Below are 22,398 nucleotides of genomic sequence, written 5' to 3'. Positions count from 1 at the left end.
CAAATGAAGTAATGGAAATAATTTTGCATGAGTTCTTGTCTGGCATAATGTTAGGAGTTTCTCGAGCCACTTATTCTTGGGAACTTCATCAATATGAACAGTGACTAACTAACCAGCATCTCATGATCAACATGATACTGTTCTAGGCAAATTATGGCTTAATGAACATTGGTTTTCTTGATTTATAAATATGTGCCCATTATAATACCTTCAGGGGACATGGACAACTTTTTTAAAGCTTTAAAAAGATTTTAGTTGACAGTTAACCAAAGGCCACCCCAAAAAGTCAAAGAAACACCAGCAATACTCCAATGTCCACTAGCCCTAGACAAAGTCTGAGGAAAACTTTCAAACATCCAATCTAGATTTTTCCTCTTCATTTCATCCTATCAAACTTATACTTCCTTATTGAAGCCTAAATAATATCTCTTTATTTTACACCTAGCCCATTTATAGACCATAATAGTTGGTTAGCAAATCTGAATGCATTTACTGGACCATGTTCATTCTGTCATCCTTCTCTAAGCTTTTTTTAATTTAACATTCTTTGGGGAAGGATATGGCTAAATATTTAAACTAATGGGGAGGAGGGAGAAATAAAAAGCTCACTCTAAACCTCGTTACTCCAATCATATCTGGATAAAGTTTGCCAAAAGAACAAGTGAACCAAGAGCCCCAAGATAACAGACCAAAGCTACAAGGGACCATAGAGGCTGCAAGCAATCCGCCTTAGAAACAGGACACAGCAACCCACCATTGATATGAACAAAAAAATTTGCAGAGTGAATGATCCAGGGCAATTAACTCTAGAATGGAAGTAACTTCCATAGCTGTGAAGAATTTACCTAAGAAACCGAGGGAGTACAAAGCTAGGATGGTGAAACTTTACTACAACTGACAATATCATCAAGCTTTTATTAAGATAGCAAAGGAAGATAAGAGTATGTTAAGGAAGATTGTTCATAAAAATATAGTTAGTATGAAAAACATTGAGCTAATAAAGCTGCCACCATTCTGAGAAAATAAAGAGTAAAAAGAAGAGTCGCAAGCAGATACAGACAGGAAATAACAGATAAAGCCAGGACCCTTTTCAGATGAGGAAACAAAGCTCATTGACTAATTTATTCCTTTGCATGTTAAGGATTTTTAGTGCCAAACTGGTTCAATATTTAGCTTGATACTAGCCTAAAAATCAGTAAAATATATCTATTAGATATCAGATAAGATAAAGTTACTACTGTTCAAAAGCAAAAGCCTAACGCTTGAACTATTAAAGACCTGTGATTTCAGGATTAGATCTTTAGATTTTAGAAAGTAAAAAAATTAAATGTGTGCCCATAATTGCCAAATCTCAGAGTATTCTATTAAAAGCAGAATAAGCTGTATCCAAGCTTTCTTCTGAACCGCAGCACTTCAGATTTCGGGGAGCAAAGAAAGAACTAGGAAAAACCCCTTTGGAAAAAAAAAGCTCACAATAAATTTCACCTTTTCCACATATTCCCAGTAATGTTGTAAATATCACAAAATATACATGGAATAACATACAAAATAAGAAAACACTCCTTTATGTCTCTACTTTTTAAATAGAAATAAGCATATCAGACTTACATTCTTTGCTATATTACCAGCGCTTACATACAACAGGATTTAAGAGTAAAGTCATTAAAATATCAGATTGATATTTCGTACTTCTGAGTTTTAACCTGACATATTTCAATTTTAAGTTCTTTAGTTAACCAAAACTAAACATGAAGTATGTTTGATTTTAAAGTTGCATTTAAAGTTTCAACCTCAGAGTATTCATAACTGATGAGAATAACTTAAGTGTGGAATAATCTACAAATTCATAACCCTGAATGTTCAGCAGTAAATCAGTAAGTGGTAAATGTTTAACATTTTCAAAATACAGCCATAGAATATATATGGAGATATACCTATTTCACAGAACTGGAAGGGACCCTAAAAGGTCATTGAGTCCAGCCCCTGCCTTCACTAGCAGGACCAGGTACTGATTTTGCCCCAGATCCCTAAGTGGCCCCCCTCAAGGATTGAACTCACAACCCTGGGTTTAGCAGGCCAATGCTCAAACCACTGAGCTATCCCTCCCCCCTGCATGAATAACAATGCAGATACAATACCCAGAGGATTAATGCCATAATTCAAGACACTCTCTAGTTGTATGCCTTCATGTTTCTAAAAATTGTTAAGTTCTCCAGTATATCCTTTAATTTCTCCAAAATGGGTTTCATGTATCAATTTTGGCAAAAAAAAAAGATTTTTATAAATTAAGAAATGTATACCACCATATTTGGACAGTGACAGGTGATGTTGTTTTAGGTTAATATTATTGGCCACCTAGAATTGGAAGATTTAACAAATATATTTGTCTTAATATAAGCGAGTTATAAAATGCAGAAAGTATCCACAGAGTAAACTAAATGATATGTCATACTTATGACTACTAGAAAAGAATTCATTTGAGCTGGAACAAGCAGACTAAAAATGAGGACCTGCTGGCTTCAAAAAAATAAATAAATAAATAAATAAATCAAAATTTGCATATATTGCAGTGGTTCAAACAACAGAAGCAAACTGAAGATGGAAAAGATGTACTAGTTCCTCTAGCACATCTCACAACCACCGAGGAATGCGTACGTACATTTCTTAGTTTTGTTCATTTAAAATTTCTTAAGGAATGACACTTTCGTACCTTCTCTTTGAGGACTACTCTACAATTAGTTGGGTTTTTTTTTAAAAAACACCAACAATGTATTCAGCAACTGATAACTGGAGTGCTACTAGCAAGCATTTAGCTGAAGTGGCACACCTTCATAAAAATACTTTGAAGTAAAAACAAATGAAAGCCCAGACCGATATCTTAGTGTCTGTCATGGTGTGAGAGAGGGGAGAGTGGAAGGGTTTCCATGCTTTTTAAGAAAGTTCCTTGGTGACACATTTTGGCCTTTTCTTTAAAAATGACCAAAAGACAGGAAAAATAGTGAATTTTTTTTAAAACATTTTACAAGTAGCTGCTACAACAAAATCATAATGCAACTCAGATCAGGTAACTTAATGCTCAGATCATGTAACAAATCTGCGTGGTGCTTCAAATAGCAAAACATGCTCCATTTTTGTACCACTGAATTAAATGCTGAGCATCAAGATTGCTCCACCACTTTAAGTACTGTCCCTATAGCCTTGGAAGTCCAGCAATGCATTAACAAAGGAATGTGTGTATATATTTCATCTAACACTAGCTACCCGGAAAAATAATTGTTTGCATACAATTTTAAAAGCTACATAAGCAGCCTTTGCTAGGATAAAGCCCGTTTAAATGAGCTATTCCGAGAAGATCCATGTTAAGGATTATGTTTCTCTCTCTACCTCAGTCACTGATAGAGTCAAATCTGCTGAAAAGAAAAAGCTTGCTAAACAGAGAAGGAAGCTGCTGTTCTGCTTCTAAACACAAATCTTTGAAGCAAAAAATCCTGATCTATATAGTTCTTCAGCACCTGCAGTATTAAACTGATTTAGTCTGCTGAAAAAAGAGACAGTGAGTTATTGGATCTGTATTTAATTCAATGCACTTTATAACATATTTTAGGAATTCAGTTGTATAAAACGGTATCTGAACCTTATCAGATGAAAATAGTTTTTCCCTTTTTTTTTTTTTTGCAAGCCCTAGGTTTCATGGCTGAGAAAATAAATGAGTCTCTGATTCTTGTAAGCTGGGTAAGAGTGCCCCCTAATGGGGATTTTAATGTAAGACTGTTTCCCCGGCTATTATTATTTTTATTATTAAATTGTATGCCACCCAATGTTCTAATAAACTGGGTGTATATTTTTTAAAGTAAAAGTTAAAATATAAAGCAAAAAATAAAGTATTTGAAAGAAAACCAACAGTCTAACAGTATTTCTGGTTACTAAGAAAACATTTGGGTGAGTCTTCAGGGACAAGTGAGCTCTGTATTTTTTGGGGTGCAGTCCAAGGCTAACAGCAATTTATCTAACCCTTTTTAAAGGAATGTTACCATTGACTGATATGGAATAATAAAGGACACATTCCTTGGAAGCACTGGCCAGAAAAGCTACCATGCAGTACACATGCAACTTTGGTGAACAAATATATGCCTGCAGTTGTGTGACCATTATATAGTATCAATATTTGGTTTCTCTCAGGAACCAGATTCAGAATTCAGAGATTATTGTGCAAAGCACTGGGCAACAGGGGTAGGATCAGAAGCATGCAAAAGATCTTTACTCAAATGTGTTACACAACTCATTATGGACAGATGGAGCAAATTTTGATACCAACATTTCTATACATTCTAGGGCATAAAAACCATCTTAAAAACCATTTCTGATAGCCAACAAAGAAACGAACAAGAATGCAAAGGACTTAGAGGTCCAAATGTCAAAAGAAGCAGACCCCCTTTCTATTACAACCATTAGAACAGTTTGTGAAGGAGTCCTGAACAAGCCTATGAAAGATTTGATGATAAACTGTTTAATTCTCAGGATTTTTTTTTGTCAACTGCAGCTTATCTACAATTGAGAATTCTTTAGATGTGCAATGCAGAATGTATTAAAAGTAGCTTAAACATGGCTACATCACTACCTGATGCACTCTTGCCAACTACTTGTAACTGGCAAATTGATGTGTCAACATAAAGAAATATGCGTACATGATCCAATACAGCCTTGTTCACCAAAATATTGTGGACACATTTAAAAAGTGTGGATTTTCAGCAGGAGATAGAACTGTGGTTCAGATCAGAGGGAGTTCCGGTTAATTGGGGGCAAGCGGAGTGGAGACGGTAGATAAAATTATTTTACTGTAATTGGCTTTTTGCTTCTCAATTGCAGATGTTCCTTCCTCTTTGAATGACAGGAAGCATTGAGCAATTAAGGGCAGCTATTTTGGTTAACTGTTGTACCTAAATGCAGAAATTCAGTCAGGGTAAAGTTATTTCTGCACCCTCAGAGCACAGATTCATGACTGATGAGATATAAACTAGCAATTCCCACACAGAACAAGTATGTTTCCAATGGGACAAAGTATGGTCTTGTGGGTAAAATACTGGACTGGGAGTCGGGAGATGTGAGTTTATTTCCTGGTTCAGCCACACACCTCCTGTGCAAGATACTTAAATCCACCCTGTAACTCAGTTGCAATGTTTAACATGGATAAATCCTTCTTTACCTCTCAGACATGCTGAGAAAATAAAATCCATTAATAACTGAGGCACTCAACGACTACAGTAATAAACAGACTAATGAAATAGAAAGACGACTAGGTGGGGGCATGGAGAAAAGCTGGATGTGACTACTAAATTGCTCCAGCCTGATAATTTTGGAACATGTAAGTGGCTCTTAGGCATTGTGCTCTTTGTGGGGCAAGTTGGGGGAGGGACGACTCTGTTTAATCCCAGAGAAGAGGGAGTCTAGTGAAACACACCGTCCCTCCCCCAATTCACCTCTCAAAAAGCCAGATCCCTAGGAGCCATTTACATGCTTCCAAATTACCAGGCTGGACTGATTTAAATAAAGAAGAAAGTGGAAAGCCTTGATTTATATCATCAATTTTAATCAATTTTTTTCACTGGTACTTTAGATATTTTCTAAATAAAGATGCATTCTCACTGGTTGTAGAACATTAAAACATATTGATTTACAGTTAAACAGAGCCTTTTGGCACATCGTTTTGCTGCCTAGGTTGGCACACTATAACTATATATATGTAAGCAATTATATAGTTTAATATTTTCATATTCTTATTAATTGTACATTTTAGTATGTTAGAAAATGGTGAATGATATATTAGATAAATAGGTTTACTCTGAAAAAGAAAAAAAATAAAATTAAAAACATCCAATTTAAATTAAAAATCCCCTTTTTCTTTTTTTTTTTCCACAAAAAAGTCACATTTTTGTTCACCTTTCAGATTACCAATTTCCTACTAGTGAACAGCCACCTACAAAGGTGTCCTAAGGCTTCCTGAACCAAAAACAGAACAGAAGAGAATGTTACACCCTAGACCATCTTGTCAGAGGAAAAGATGAGAAACTGATTTAAGACGATTAGTTCAAATATAATCAAAGACCCTTTTGGGGAGAGATCTGGTAGTTAAAAGGATACTAAATTGAACTACCCTAACTGGTCCCGGGCAAGCAACCCCCTATGGCCAACCACCAATGGATTTATTAAGAAATTGAAGTCTCCAGTGCTCCTTAGAAAGGAAGCAAATTATGGCAACACATTTGGGGAAGCAAGAAATATTGAAGAGAAGCGGGAAATCCAGAGCAACTTCGTTCCTCTGAAAATCTTTAAAATGGTTGTGCCTATTTAAGTTCACTTAAGGCCAAGAACAACAAATGGGCAGGTGGGGAAAATTTAAGTGAGACCTGAAAACTGCAAGCTCTAATTCCAAAAGACAAGACAAAAAAAGGTCAGGAATTTGTTTAAAAAAAAAAAATCCTCAGAATCCCACACCAACTTGATCATGGATATGGAAAAAGACAAAATTGACTGATAGACTTAATCAGTCCACCATTACCAAGGTCCCAAATACCTATCCCTGGACAGAATCTGAACAGTGACAGTGCTTAGAACTCTGGCAGTATATGAAACTCTGTCTACAACAGGACCCTCCCAGCATTAACACCAGTGGAACAGAAATGGCATTAACAGGAAGTCATTGCAAATTTTCCTTTTTGCAAACAAGTGTTGAGCATTAGCTCCCCCAAGAGAAGTGGCAGCTAGCTTGTCAGTTGTTGGAATGGGCACGCCTCTGCCCTATTAAAACCTTTCCCCCCGGTTTAATACAGTACAGACAATCCAACACAGTTAAGCCACAAAGTGAAGGGTACACTCTGGGAATTCTTACACATCCCCAGAGCGCAGAGCACCAGATACTACATAGCTCCCAGCCCTGGAGTGGTGGGCAGCACACAGCCTCTCCCTCCCCCCAACCAGCCCTGGCGGGGCTCCTCCCCACAATCCAGCAGCACTGGGCAGCCCCAGCTATCCCAAGTCCCAACCAGCCTAGCCTCAGCAGGCTTCCCTTCCTGGAAGAGGAGCAGCCTACCTGGGCTGGGGCCAACTAGCAACAAGAGGGGAGGGCACCTCCGGACGGAGCATAGGTGGGGTCAAACGGGGCTGTTTGGGCAGTCTCAGCCTTCCCCTGCCTATTAGACGCGATGCCCATGTCCTTGCAGCTCACTGTTCATTGAGGCCTTTTGCGTCCATGAGGATCAGCTATCAGGGAGCACTGTACCAATAAGCTTCAAGCCATGCAAGAATGGCCCTGAGGCATAAAGTACTGCCACCCTCTGGATGACTACCAGGTCAGAAAAAATAAGTACAGTCAGATCTTCGTGAAGTTTGCCATGGAGCAAATGCTCTGTTTAAACCTTCATTCTGCTTTATCCATCCTCGAAAGAAAGGAAACTAGGAAAGCACAACTGAAAGCAACAGAAAGACTGGGGAAGGGTATTATAACAATAAGAAGCCTATAATGCCACACAAATGTTGCCTTAGACACTGTTGCCAGAGGCATACCCAGTTACACACTGGTGTACTGATTATACAAAATAAGTATTTTTAATGTTAATACTTAAAAGTTTTCTAATCAGTGCTTCTCAAAGTGGTGGTCCACGAACTGGCACCGGTTCGCGAGATCGGCTGCCCGTCTGTGGCGAGTTTCCTCATAAGAACGTTGAATAGGATAATAATATGTCACCGGTCCCTGGCACATTGGGAAAAAAAATTGCTGGTCCCCCACATCAGATAGCTTAAGAAGCACTGCTCTAGAGCATCATACAGTATTCCAAGTACTTTTTTAATATAACTCATCTTCACAACCCGTGCGAGGAAGCCAAAGCATCATCAAAAATTTTACAGATGGAAAAACAAAAGGATCATATTTTACCTGTTAATGGAATTTTTTGGATAAACAAGGTCAATCTAGTGAAAACCCATGTAATTAAACAGGGAAAGGGACCCCAAATCCCAGCATTTTTGACCATTGTGTCATTCTGTCTCAAGCACGCAGCTTCCACAGGCATGATTACTATAGCACTAAACAATAGAGTGCATCTTCAAAGCCAGGAGAAGAAGCAAAGCACACCTGGTTGAAATAAATGTTTCAGAAAGGCCTTTCACGAAAACGTAAAGAGCATAACGTTACCAAAAATTGTATACTCCACTAGTAGAAGTGGTAGTCCGTAAAAGGAAAATATATTTTATTCAATATAGTGGTTTCCTGCTTGCTGATTTAAATCTATCCATCCTGGTGTCGTATAAAACAAAAGAGCAGGGGTTCTCAACCTTTTTCTTTCTGAGCCCTCTCCCTCTGTCCCCATCCCCCAACAGGACATAAAAACTCCACAGCCCACTTGTGCCACAACAACTGGTTTTCTGCATATAAGAGCCAGGGCCAGTGTTACAGGGTAGCAAGCAAGGCAGTTGCCTGGGGCCACAAGCCACAGGGCCCCGCAAAGCTAGGTTGCTCAGGCTTTGGCTTCAGCCCCAGGTGGCGGGCTCAGGGCCCTGCTCTTCAGTCCCATGCGGTGGGACTTTGACTTTCTGCCCTGGGCCCCAGTGAGTATAACGCTGGCCCTGCTTGGAAGACCCCCAGAAACCTGCTCACAGCCCCCCCGGGGGCCCCAGGCCTCTGGTTGAGAACCACTGCCAAAGAGCATAAGAACTAAATTCACTGTAACTGTATTTGACGGCCAACAATATGGTTCCAGAACTTTCAAAAAGTCCTCTTCCAAGCAACTACAGTCTGGAGTTCTCAACATTACACCCCATTCAGTGGATTTTCCTTCATCTAATTCACATGCCATCAACTAAACCTCACCTTTAACTTTCCAGAACACACAGCTTGTTAGATATTCCTCTCCAAAAAAGTTGTGTAATGGAGCAAGTCCACAAGCTCCTGAGTGGGTGATTTCAGGAAAAGTCCCCACATTTTTTTAATCTTGTAGAGAAATTTTTCCCCAAACAAAAGCTATATTTTCTGTTCTAAACTTACAATCTCCTGCTTTTTCCAATACATAGCCATTAAAGAGCTCTACCCTCTTTGGATATGGTGAATACCTCACATCAGGGCTCTCAGACATTTGTTATCAGGGTGAGGATGTTTACTTCCTTGAACTTCACAAGTCTGAGCAAACTGAATCCGTAGAGAACCATTTCAGAATTACAGTAGCATCTACTGGAAAATAACACTAATTTTATTTTACATCTTTTAGGAAACAAAATATTCAAATACAGATTTCCTTGCACTCTTGAAAAAATTTCAAGTGCCTTTAGCAAGAATTTCACTGTTCAGTGATTCCCACTGAAGTTGAGAGTAAACTCTTACCCCCAGGTAAATTTTAACAGCTGAACTAACACAACAAAAAGAAAGTATATTTGTAAAATGACTATTAACTCAATTGAGATTCCAAATTAAGCTTTACAAAAAACAGGTTTAAAACACCCCATTTGAATAGAAATATTTTCAAGATTAAAAAAAAATTCCAGTTAAACTTTAATCTTGAATGTTTTCTGCAGCATTATTAACGCGGACAGCACCGTTCTAGTACAACAGAACTAGAAAGGGAACTGATTATAAATTAAAGTAACACTAGCTGCTCCAGTTTTATTACTTTTTATATTTCTTTCTGCTTAAGTAAACAGAAAAATGCACAAGGCAATTACATGTTTTATTAATTTTTTATTAATACAAGATGTTATTGGCAACCAAGGAAGCAATATATATATATAATGACCTCAACATCTTTCAACATTTCTGTATTTCAAACCTACCTATTCAGAAACTGACAAGAGGCTAGCTAAGACTCCTGGCTCAAGACCACTCTCAATCAATTCCTTACCTACAGGATTTTGCACACAGAGAAGTATTCTTTGCATTATTTTAGAATGGGATCCCTAGGACCTAGCTCTACCAGTCTCTTATTTCAGCCTCAAATCTGTGCAGTTTTAGATATCAGGGGAGTTCTGGCTCTTTAAAAGGTAGGCATTGCACCACTTTCACCTATAGATCAAGCAACGCTTCCTCTACTTGTATTTCACCTTCCTCTATGTAAACTTCATCCTCCAGATGTGATGATCCCATGTACCCAACATCATAAGTTGCAATCAGTTTGGAAAAATGTTTGTTTTTTACATAGTACTCAATGACCAATGGCGAATAATATCAACTTCTGGAGCTTTTCCTTCTTTCACTGATGGTCCTGGTAAACCGAAAACTACATGGTCATAATAAGAACACAAGAATGGACATACTGGTCCATCTAGCCCAGTACCCTGTCTTCTGACAGTGGCCAATGCCAGGTGTTTCAGAGGAAATAAACAGAACAGGTAATCATCATATGATTCATCCCCTGTTGCCCATTCCCAGCTTCTGGCAAACAGAGGCTAGGGACAACATCCCTGCCCATCCTGGCTAATAGCCATTGATGGACCAGTCCCCCATGAACATATCTAGTGCTTTTTTGAACCCTGTTATAGTCTTGGCCTTCACAACATCCTCTGGCAAGGAGTTCCACAGGTTGACAGAGTTGTGTGAAGAAATACTTCCTTTTGTTTTAAACCTGCTGCCTATTAATTTCATTTGGTGACTCCTAGTTCTTGTGTTATGAGGAGTAAATACTTCCTTATTTACTTTCTCCACGCAAGTCATGATTTTATAGCTCTCTATCAGATCCCCCCTTTAGTCATCTCTTATCTAAGCTGAAAAGTCCAAGTCTTATTAATCTCTCATCATATGAAAGCTATTCCACAACCCTAATAATTTTTGTTGCCTTTTTCTGAAACTTTTCCAATTCCAATACATCTTTTTTGAGATGGGGCAATGAGATCTGCATCTAGTATTCAAAATGTTGGCATACCATGGATTTATATAGAGGCAATATGATATTTTCTGTCTTCTTATCTGCCCCTTTCCTAATGATTCCCAACACTGTTAGCTTTTTTGACTGCCACTGCACATTGAGTGGATGTTTTCAGAGAACTATCCACAATAACTCCAAGCTCTCTTTCTTCAGTGGTAATAGCTAATTTAGACCCCATCATTTTATACATATAGTGAGGATTATGTTTTCCAGTGTGTATTACTCTGCATTTATCAACACTGAATTTCATCTGCCATTTTGTTGTCCAGTCACCCAAGTTTGTGAAACCCTTTTCTAACTCTTCACAGTCTGCTTTCGATTTAACTATCTTGAGTAGTTTTATGTCATCTGAAAATTTTGCCTTATTATTTACCTTTTTTTCCAGATCATTTATGAATATGCTGAATAGTACTGGTCCAAATACAGACCCGTGGGGAATACCACTATTTACCGCTCTCCATTCTGAAAACTGACCATTTATTCATGTCCTTTGTTTCCTATCTTTTAACCAGTTACTGATCCATCAGAGGACCTCCCCTCTTATCACATGACAGCTTACTTTGCTAAAGAGCCTTTGGTAAGGGACCTTGTCAAAGGCTTTCTGAAAATCTAAGTAAACTATAGCCACTGGACCATCCTCGTTGACCCCCCTCTAAGAATTCTAATAGATTGGTGAAGCATGATTTCCCTTTACAAAAAACATGTTGACTCTTCCCCAACAAATTGTGTTCATGTGTGTGGCTGATAATTCTGTTCTTTACTACAGTTTCAACCAATTTGCCTAGTAGTGAAGTTAAGCTTACCGGCCTGCAATTGTCATGATCCCTCTGAAGCCTTTTTTAAAAATTGGCATCACATTAGCTACGTGTATAATGCATAGAGTACTAGCAGAGGGCCCACGCCTGGTTATACTGTGAAGTGATAGAGGAGGAATCATGTCCCTGTGAACAGCCAACTCAGACTTCTCTCCACAGACTACAGCTTTCATACCTTCCTACAGTTCTATGGGGAAATCGTCATCTGCCTAGTGCCTCAGCCTATCCATCAGGCAGAGATCTTATCCCTCCATGTAACCAAAGAGCAAGGTGCTGATAGAATCCTCCAACCCTGTGTGCATCTGAGAGCCAACTCGGAAACTGCTCCATGCTAGCTCTGCAATTTTCACCCTTCCAGCACTGTCCCCATCCCAAAAGAAAGGAAGGGAAGGGTTGAAGATCCTCTGGATGAGATGAAGAGAAAGAATGATATCCTTTTGTTTGTGAGAGAAGAAAGGAGTATTAAATGTCTTGTTTGGGGAAGGAAAGAAATGAAATGCTGGGATTTGTTCTCCTTTCAGTTGGTCTCTTTTTTCCTGAATGTATGCAAATGTATGGAAGATATAGAAAATTAATGCAAGATTACATAAATTTTCAGTGTATTGTATTTTACATTGAGGCTGTTGGCAGGTATGCAAGTGAGACTTCTCTTCTGGGATACTTATGCCTGTATAGGAAAGGAGAGGAATCCTTTTGAGTGGCTGGCAACATGGGGAAGGAGAGGAGGAGGCAGTTTGGTGCTCTTGCTCCTGGTCACTCTCCTATTTAGCACACCCCTATCAGAGGGGAAACAAATGGGCTGGACCTGTACCTTAGTTTTTTGGTGCCTTTTCACACTGGCAAGAGAAGGGTGCTCTGTGGGCAGCTGAAAAGGCACTTGCACTGGGCTGGCTACTTCTATAGCAGTTTTTTCTTAATTCTTTTGCAATAATATACCCTTTTTTTTGCTCATAGAGCTCTCATGTAATGGTGAATTATATGAGTCCACAGCAGATGGAACAACTGACTTATCAAACTCCAAAAAAAAATCCACATGGCCAGTTTCACTAGCATATTTTACGGGTATAAACTACTTGGCAGGAGTGCATCACTGAATTGTAAGCAGAGTAAATAACTACAGTCATTTTAAGATTGTTACAATTGCTTTCACAAATTGAGTTGTCAAAATTAGGTAGAACAAGCACCATTTCCACCACACTCACGTTAAATGAATGACTACTTTGAAGATATTGCTTTGTTAAACCTAATTCATATGTTAGGATGGCACAATCAACTTGAAATTAATCACTGAAAATGTTTCAATTAGTATAAGTAACAAGATACTATTATAAAGATTAAAAAACAAACTCGCTTTAGTTTTCTTTATCCATTTGATATTAATTTGTGTAGTCAATGTTACTGTCTCCTGTAAATAGTAAGAAATTACTGATCAGCAGGGGAACATAGGTGCAGGTATAAACACCTGAAGCTATTTTTTTTAAAATTCATTTTAAATTGTCAAAATTTCGAATTGACAATGACCCTTAACGTACAAACCCTGGCACTTCAGACTTCCAAAAAGTATTTATTTAATAAGAGCTTCTCTACATTTACAGACATAACTCTCCATGTGGACACTTATCCCAGAATTTTCTAGAATTTAAGTGTCCATACAGGGGAGTTATTCCAGTGTAACTATAGCAGTCTAATTATACTTAGGGTTGTTTTTTCTCCTGCTGACGATAGCTCATCTCAATTGATTGGACTCTTCCAGTTAGTATGCATACTTCCACCTTTTCATGTTCTCTGTATGTATAAATATCTCCTGTCTGTGTGTTCCATTCTATACATCCAAAGAAGTGAGCTGAAAACTTATGCTGAAATAAATGTGTTAGTCTCTAAGGTGCCACAAGTACTCCTGTTCTTTTTGCGGATACAGACTAACACGGCTGCTACTCTGAAACCTATATTTGGGTAGTTATGCTTGTGTATTACCCATATAGATAGCCCCTGAGTCAGATACACAGGATGGGAGCTTTGCGCGTAAGTTCTGGAAATGCATTATAACTTCTTATTTCGGTCAAAAAAACCAACACCTTGTAACAAGTGTGGGTGATGTTTCCAGCCATAGTTGTCTCTCTGTGTGTGTGTGTGTCTGTGTGTGTGTGTCTTATTTTGATTAGGTAGGTGTGTGTGGAGGGTTTTTTTGGAGGAGGGAGTTTGTTTTTTAAAGAAGTCTGTATACTTTGGCTTTTTTTGTGTGACAGAGACTGTAAATCCAACACCCTAGTTTAGACAAAATGCATGTCTTACCTTCATCAAAGTCGGCATCATCTTCTGTGTGCTGAGGGAATGGAAAGCAGTTGGTGATTTCAAGCCTGTCATCCACCACAAGTCCCAGCAGCACTCCCTGGACCACCTCATTCCCCTGTCCTTCTTCTTGGTAATGCTTAATAATCTTTAACACAACCTAAAAATCAAGAACAAAAAGCAGAATATGAAAGCGTCTTCTGTATTGTCTTTAAATTCGTATAACAAATTGTTTAAGTAAGTTATGCAAAATGGTAGCTGAAGACCAAATAAACTACAGGCTTAAAATGCCAGCAGAAAGTCCTACACAAGAAGCTATACAAAAAAGTTGCACTGTATCTTTACCTAAGACATTTCACTGAATTTAATATAGGCCAGCAGACTGGATCTCTTGGTAAATTAAAGGGGAAGTACTGAAGACCACTAAAAGGACATAGGAAAACAATTTTTTTTTAACACAAAGATCAATTTGCTGCTCTCTTGTTGCAGTAACTATTAAATACCCTCTTGCAGGGGCTATAATCACCCCCCCTCCACCCCCGCTGAAGCAGTGCAGGAGATGGGAAGTGCAACTGACTATCAAAAAGCAGTGAAAATGATTATGCACAAACCAGTCAGAAGCACAGTTTTAAAAAGGCAGAACAAAAAGTTGTCAAATTTTCAGAGGTAGGGCTTTTAAGGATTACTTTTAACAATATCAGTTACAAAACTGAAATGGCAATAGGACACACTGAAGGTGTTCCTTAAAAACATTTAGTCTTAAGACCAACAACAGAGAAGTCAAGTGGCATAAACAAGGGAGAAAATACACTTAAAAACAGATATGAAAGTATGTAAACGACTTAGTAAAAAAAGGATTGTCATTACAATTCTCACATCCCTCCCAACTCTGAATACTACAATAAAGTATCCCCATGTTATGAAGACTTGATATTGTAGATTATAATATGTTTTCAACCGCTGATTTGAGACTAGCTCAGAGACAAACTATGGGGTCAATTCATGCTGTTAATTACACTTAAACAAGACAAAGTAAGTGTAGAATAACAATAGCTACAGGCACAGATGCGTACACGTACAGGCAGTAAGGATGATGCTAAGTCAAGCTCAAGTGGACTTTATTTCACCGAGGTCTAAGGTCTAATCCATCCAAGCAAAAGCAAGCCAGAAATGCTTGATGGCCCTGTTAACAAAGTACTATTGATCTTTGTGTCTGTAGGCAAACCAACTACCATAATGGATTTCTGCTCTACCATTGAGAAAGAACAGATTTTGCATAAATACTGCCCTTACAGATTCAATGAACATTCTACATGAACACAAGTCCACATTTACGTGGCAGGAACATATATTTCATTGCACACTAAATAATGAAGCAAAAGGTTATGTTCGTGACAACCATTTTAAAACATCTGTTATGATTTACACTACCTACAGCATGGTGGTAATGAAAAACATTCACAGCACAGGAAAACCGAATGCAAATACACAGTATATATTCCCTTCTTGAGGGGAAAAGGGGGAATCCTTAAAGTTTTATGGGAAGTTTTTTGTTTGGGGTAAGGGAGGAAATAAGGGCTGAAGTGAAAGAAAAGGGGGAAATGTTTCTTCAAACAAATGTGCTGTAAATATTAAATAGGGTGAGCCAAGCCACACAATGCAGTGTGGGAGACTGCATAGCTTACGGGATTAGTAACAGGATACAAAGCTTTTCATCTCCGGTGCTTCATTTCCATGTCTAGATATCCACTTTGGGCAAAGGTGCAGGTACATATTTAAATGCCAAAAATGAGGGTATTTTGAAAGCTTAAAAGAAAAAAAAATTACCATATAATGAAGTAGAATTTAATAGCTTTGCTGAAAGGTAACATCAAATGGTTTTAGCTAACTTAAGCCATTTGTTCTCCAGTCACATCTATCAGGGTTTTAAACCAAATATGCTTTTTTATTTTTCCATGAACTATCACTATTCCGTGAGAAATGCTCCACCTCCATTAATTGTAAGGATGCTGCAGTACTTCAGGATAGGCTTGTTGGGACAGATCAGATTTCCAGTGGAGAGCTATCTATCTTGTGATAGAACCTGTAAATAATAGGACTGAATTGGGCGCAAGTATAAGATGCTATTTACTGCATGATTAAACATATGCAGAGTATTTTAAGTGTCATATTTCCAACATTTCTCTATTTTTGCTCTTCAATTTTTTATGTTCTCTTGCGCCCTGTTGGCCTTCCCACTAACCTTTGGTAAGATTTTTCACTATAATATTTCACTGCAGCGTTTCTGATAAAGATGCCAACTGTTCACATTTTATCTTCTAGTAGCCTATATCAGTCTATAAAAACACCATTACAATAGACAAAGCACCTGCTAGAACAATGCTATCCCTGGCATCTTCTGATTGAGCAGAAATACAGAAAGTTAGAGACTACCAGAACTCCAAATGGTAACCATGTATCCTAATGCATGCTGAACTCGCACATCAATGTGCTATTCTAGTAAGAGACCTGCATGAGGCAATGTTCTAAGCTCAACTCCATTAGCACACTCCAGACAGCAACATGTTTTTCTGCCTTAGCTACTGACTAAGACACAAGGTGCTTGAGGTAATATGTTTTATTGGAGAGAGAGACATGCTTTCGAAAGCTCTGTGTAAGCTCAAACGCATCTCTCTCTCTCTCCCCCTCCCCAAATAGAAGTTGATCCAATAAAAGATATCACCTCACCAACCCTGTCTCTAATATCCTGGAACCAAAACTGCTACAACATTGCATATTAGCTACTGATTGTCTGTTTTGAAATAAAGAGCATAAAATGTAAGAAATAAAAAAATGTGCCCCATGAAAATGCAGACATCTCATTCTTGTTACACTTTTGTTTTTATAAGACTCCAACATTTTACGTAATACCTAATGTATAATACTTGGTGAATAGTTGATGTTTAAAGAGGCACTGCAAGACATGCTGCTACCCAAACACTGCTACAAAACTGATGAGTAGTATCATGACATCCAGTATTTTCATGTCTCCCTCTCCTCCCCCAAAAAAACTTTAAATGTAAAGGTATACCCAAATTTATTTGATAATCATAGCAAGACTGAGGGTCAGCTTTGAACATTTAACTGGTCATCTCCTTTGTTTGCAAGCTATGTATTTGCAATTATGAGTGGCTTTCTTCAGTTCTCCTTAAACCCCTTCCCAAGTGACAAACTACAGTGAAAAAAGCCACTTTTGTATTAAAATAAGGGGACAAAGGAGTTACACTAGTATAATTATCAGTTTAAATTCACCCCTCAAGAGTATACTGATATGACTTTCCCATACAGACAAGTTTTTAGGTAAAGTCTCAGATATTTCTCTCTTTACAACTTGTGCTACAAATCTTCTGTTCACACCACTGAAATCAGCTTACTGCTCTGTTCAAACAGTCACAGGTGAAAAGCCAACTGCTATTATTAGAAATAAGTATGTATACCATTAACACCTATTAGTTTCTGGGCCCCCATAAGTAAAGGAGGCAAATGCCAAACCCAGCGAGGAACAGGTGCAGGCTCACTACCTGAGGACATCAAGCAGCACCTGTGTCCAGCTCAGAGGAATTTGGCCACATTTTAATAACCTATTTTAATGTGTTGCTCTCAAATATCAAGCAGATAAACTAAACCTATCTAGGCTTGTGTGTTGAATTTTAGTAGTTAGAGCAGATCCTTCCTGTAGAGGAGGCATAGCTGAGTGGTGGTTGTCACCTCAGCTGGATACAAGAACCAGGACTTCCTTGGCCAATGCAGGACTCTCTCTCTCACTTCTGTTTAATTTATTTTTTTATTTGCTTTTTTAAAAAAATTGTCCTGGAGAACAATGAACAGAAAAAGAAAGTCATGCTTTTGGCCATGGGAGAAAAGTGCATGATTGTAGTGATGGCCTATTAATAAGGATAAGATTTTGTCACAAATATTTTTAGTAAAGTCATAGGCAAAAAAGAAAAATTCACGGAAGCCACGACTTGTCCATGACATTTACTAAAAATATCTGGGACAATACCATGGGGGCTGGGAGCCGTGGGGTACCCCCACCACCCACAGCTCCGGTGGCCTCTGATGGCTGGGAGCTCAGGGGGGGTCCCCTGCTGTGGCCAGGAGCTTGGGGGTTCCCCCACCGGCCAGGAGCTCTGCGGGCACCCCCCTGGGAGCCCCAGGGGTTCCCCCGCCACCAATGCCCCCTGGGAGCTTGAGGGTTCCCCTGCCACGTGCGGGGAGCACCTCCTCCACCGCCCCCTGGGAGCTCGGGGGTTCCCCCACTGCCCCCCGCAAGCTGTGTTGTATCCTGGCGGCCGGGAGCTGTGAGGGCCACAAGATGCAGCAGGGGTACTCTGCAGCTCTCGGCCCTGCGAACAGTGAGGTACCCTGCAGCTCCCCACCACTGAAGTCACGCAGGTCACACAGATTCCATGACTTCCGCGAACTTTGTGACTAAATCGTAGCCTTACCTATTAATCATGCCAATATTGATCAGCATGATAGGCTCATTGTTTCCTTGTACTCCACATCTATATTCACCTATTGTCTCTTGTCTTTGATTGTAAGCAATAAGGGGTAGGGACCGTTTTTTTGTTCTTCACTGGTACAGAACCAAGTATCATGGGGTCTGGGTTTCTGTACTAGAGCTCCTAGGTGCTATGATTGTAATAATCTCTTCATCTTGTATAAGGTTCTGGTACCTCTGCTCGATCCTGGATACAAAGAGGTGCATTGACAGGCTGGCAACCTAAGGCCAGACTCGCCACTTGAAGAACTTAGGGTGGAAATTCCACTCTTGGGTCCATTCTTTTCCTGCTTAACCAGATGTCATGATGTTTATTTCCTCTTTATGGGTCGTGGTAGGGAGTGCAAACTATTTTCTCCTCCCTCTTTTGATCAGGAACAGTCAAGATTAGAAGTACATAGCATGGTTCTGATACCTGCTACCTCTTTTCGTGATAAAAACCACTGCCAACATGTTGTAATACATCACCAGCACATCAGGACTGGAGTTACAGTTATATGGAGATATACCTATCTCACAGAACTGGAAGGGACCCCGAAAGCTCATTGAGCCCAGCCTCCAGAGAAAAATGAACTCCAGAGAAAAAAGTTGTCATTTTAACTATTTTGATATATAAAAGGTGCCTGATTTATTTTTTTTTAAATGGTACTTGGGATTTGGCTTATAGCAAAACTATATTGTCGTCCATGTTTTTGTTAGAGGAACACTGACTTGGACTGGGAGCCCTGAGTTTTTGGTTGAAGGAGCCACGGATGCTAATCTTTCATAGAGTGTGCTTTTCCTCATCTCTGTCCAGAGTTTGAGTTAGTGCCTTCCAAGTATCATGAAACTTGTTTAAGTCATCTACTTATTTATTTTCACTTATTTTTTCTCTGTAAGTGAACTGCTCAGTGATGCAGAGGAAAGGAACTGAATGTGAATTGCTGTGCATTGGATAACGATAAGGTCATCAAATGATGGAGAGAAGTGAAGGGTATTGAAATCAAACAAAATCCAAATTAAGTAAGACATATGCTAATCACTACCATGATTGCTTTGTTTGAATTTTGCATCTCTTCTAATCTTCATCTATCCTTTTAGATAGCGTGTCTATCTGAAGAGTGAGCTCTCTCTTCTGTGTAGAAAGAAGGTACTGTAGTACATTTTGGGTGCCACCTCAGTACAAACAATAATACACCACCATTATGTTTGTATATTTTAAATTATCCGTTGTCCCACTCGCTAGATATCAATATATTTCTTTGCAACAGAAAGTATAGTATAAATTTCACAGTACATGGCTTCATGTTCATTACCATGGAAACCATCAAAACCACAGGCACTGCAGAATGACTGCCTTGTAGGTATGTTTCTATAATACAGACCCAGGATTCCACTTGTTTGAGCAGCAGGGCATTAGATATCATTACCATACTGTCAGGAAGCAACGATGGGGTTGTAACAAGTGTAAGGCCCTACAGTCGTCCTAGTTACAATGGAGACAGAGCATTACTGACAGAGCGTTACCAAGTATTCACCCAGGAAAGCTTATGCTCCAATACTTCTGTTAGTCTATCAGGTGCCACAGGACTCTTTGTCACTAAGTATTTTTCCGTGAATTATTTTTGATACTTTCACAAATAGGTTAGAAAATCTGAATCTTTTGAAAACATTTAATATTTTAAAATAAGTATTTTTATGACATGTTTTTAGAACAAAAGTCATTATATTACCATTGTTTTGGGGGCGAGAGCTTATGAACATGCTCACCTACTGCACAACATATCTGCATTTTAGGGAGATTAGACACAAGCTATAGTTTCAACTTAATATTTTCCAGTTGGTACAAAAGAGTCCTATGCTTTTAGCTGTCAGCTGTATGCTGAAATGTGTTCTGCTATATTAGTGAACTACCAGCGTTCAAATATTTGCAGTACTTACTGAGCTAGTAGTGCCATCTGTGAATAAAAGGATTACTTTTCAGGCTTCAGCTTCTAGCAGTTGCATATGAAAAGGTTTACAAGTGACAGCCAAAAGCAACAGCAGTAAACTTTATAATTCAACCACCCATTTTTTCACATGGATTGTGCTAAATTTTTACCCTCACTCTGAAGTAGAGGAAAGCCTGCAGAGACAGTTATCCACGCTTATTTGGCCTTAAGAAATTAACAGAACACGACAGAGCTAAATGAAACAAAATACACTTGTTTTGTCTATATACAGCACTATAAAATGCTCTCAGATTTAGAGGCACCTAATACTATTTCACGATCCTAGCCTCAACATTGGGATTGAAAAAAAAAATCATATGTGCTGAAGTTAAATATTGCATTTAAGCATATGAATTATGGGGTCCCTCCTTTTACATGCATTCAGTATATATTCCAAAACAGTCATTAAAGTGACACACTGGAACGATGACTATGTCATTTTCGATCATTTATTATTTTATTTGTGAAACTGAAGGTTTCCACATGTCCAGGGCACTTGTCTTCACTGAAAATTACGTGAACAAGTTTTCTTTTAACAGGTTTAGAGATACAGAAAAATCTCCTCTAAAAGGAGGCAGTGTGCACCAGTGGAAGGGACTCAGGAGACCTGGTTCTGTTCCCAGCTCTACCACTGACCTGCTGTGCAACCATGGAAAAAGAATGTTATTTCATTTCCCTTTTCCTCAGTTTCCCCATCTTTAAAATGGGACTAAAAATACTAGCCTCCTTTGTAAAGCACTTTGATATGTACAAAGTGAAGTACTATATAAGAGCTAAGCACTATTTATTATCTCTATAGCAGTACTGGATGATTAAGAGCATTCTAGTTTTATTACCATTGATAAGGAGAAATATGGACGGATAAGATGGATGAATTTCTGAGGACATCATTTTTGGGGCATACTTATGGTAGCCTGGGTACATTAAACCACAAATTGATAAATATTTGAGTCTTTTGAAAGTGTAATCTCAATTCTGAATTTCCTACCTTTTAATGGTTATTTTTTGGTAACTACAACATTTCTATAAGGATTTTTATCCTTAAATTACTAATATGCACTCAGAACCTTAATCTACCGTAACTAATTATCGCAGAGAATTTGCTTAGCTGTTTTTAAACACTCACAGCATGAGATGGAGGAGCAAGAGGGTTTGGGAGAAGGGGCATTCACTCTTCCTTCTGAGATCATGAGGGCCAGCTGGCTAATGCCTATTAAAGAAATGGAGGTGTACACCAGCACACACAAGAGAGGTTCCATACTGCTGAATGCACCAACACCCCTGCAAAATTTAGGAGGCTCTAGAGGGCCTCCAAAGCAACACTATCACATTTCATCCCAGGTGAGCAGTCCAGTAAACCATAATTTCCTTCAGCCTCACATCTACCCTACCAATTTTGATACCAATATTCCTTTGTGGCTTTTAGAAGGGGGCAAAATCTGGCTTAGAATGGAAAATTAGTCACCACCTTAATTGCTGAGTGGCTGAGATATGAAAGAATGTGAAATCCTTGATAGTATCATGCTCAGACCACCATGCTAATACTTGTCAGGCTGTAGTCAGAGCATTTTAATATGCTTAATCAATATCTCTAATATTTCAATTTAAATAGCATTTGTATTTCACTACATATCAAGGCACAATGATGTGTATGGTTAAACACAAAGGCAATTTAAAGGAGTATTTTTAACTATGGGCATATTGTTGCAGGCAATGGGCTTACCCAAACACAAAAAGGAACATTGGCAGTTACTAAGCATATCTAAAAAAATAATTTCCCAAATATATCTTAAAACTTGCCCACATTATCGATTCTACAACAGTAAGCTGAGCTGCCCATTTTATTAATTCAGAATTCAAGAAATTTATTATTTGCT

At 38.6% G+C, this 22,398-nt stretch overlaps 1 protein-coding gene across 1 annotated transcript in view; it reads right to left on the bottom strand.

The window, feature by feature from the left end:
• EIF3H (eukaryotic translation initiation factor 3 subunit H) overlaps positions 1-22,398 on the bottom strand; it is a 121,096-nt gene that overhangs the window by 82,725 nt on the left and 15,973 nt on the right. The window contains exon 2 of the mRNA XM_045004956.1: positions 14,012-14,168. Within this exon, the coding sequence (XP_044860891.1) occupies positions 14,012-14,168 (157 nt within the window). The remainder of the gene's footprint in view (positions 1-14,011; positions 14,169-22,398) is intronic.

The sequence above is a fragment of the Mauremys mutica genome, chromosome 2, assembly GCF_020497125.1.
Source record: "Mauremys mutica isolate MM-2020 ecotype Southern chromosome 2, ASM2049712v1, whole genome shotgun sequence".
Classification (NCBI taxonomy): domain Eukaryota; kingdom Metazoa; phylum Chordata; order Testudines; family Geoemydidae; genus Mauremys; species Mauremys mutica.
This window is presented reverse-complemented; position numbering and strand designations above follow the sequence as displayed.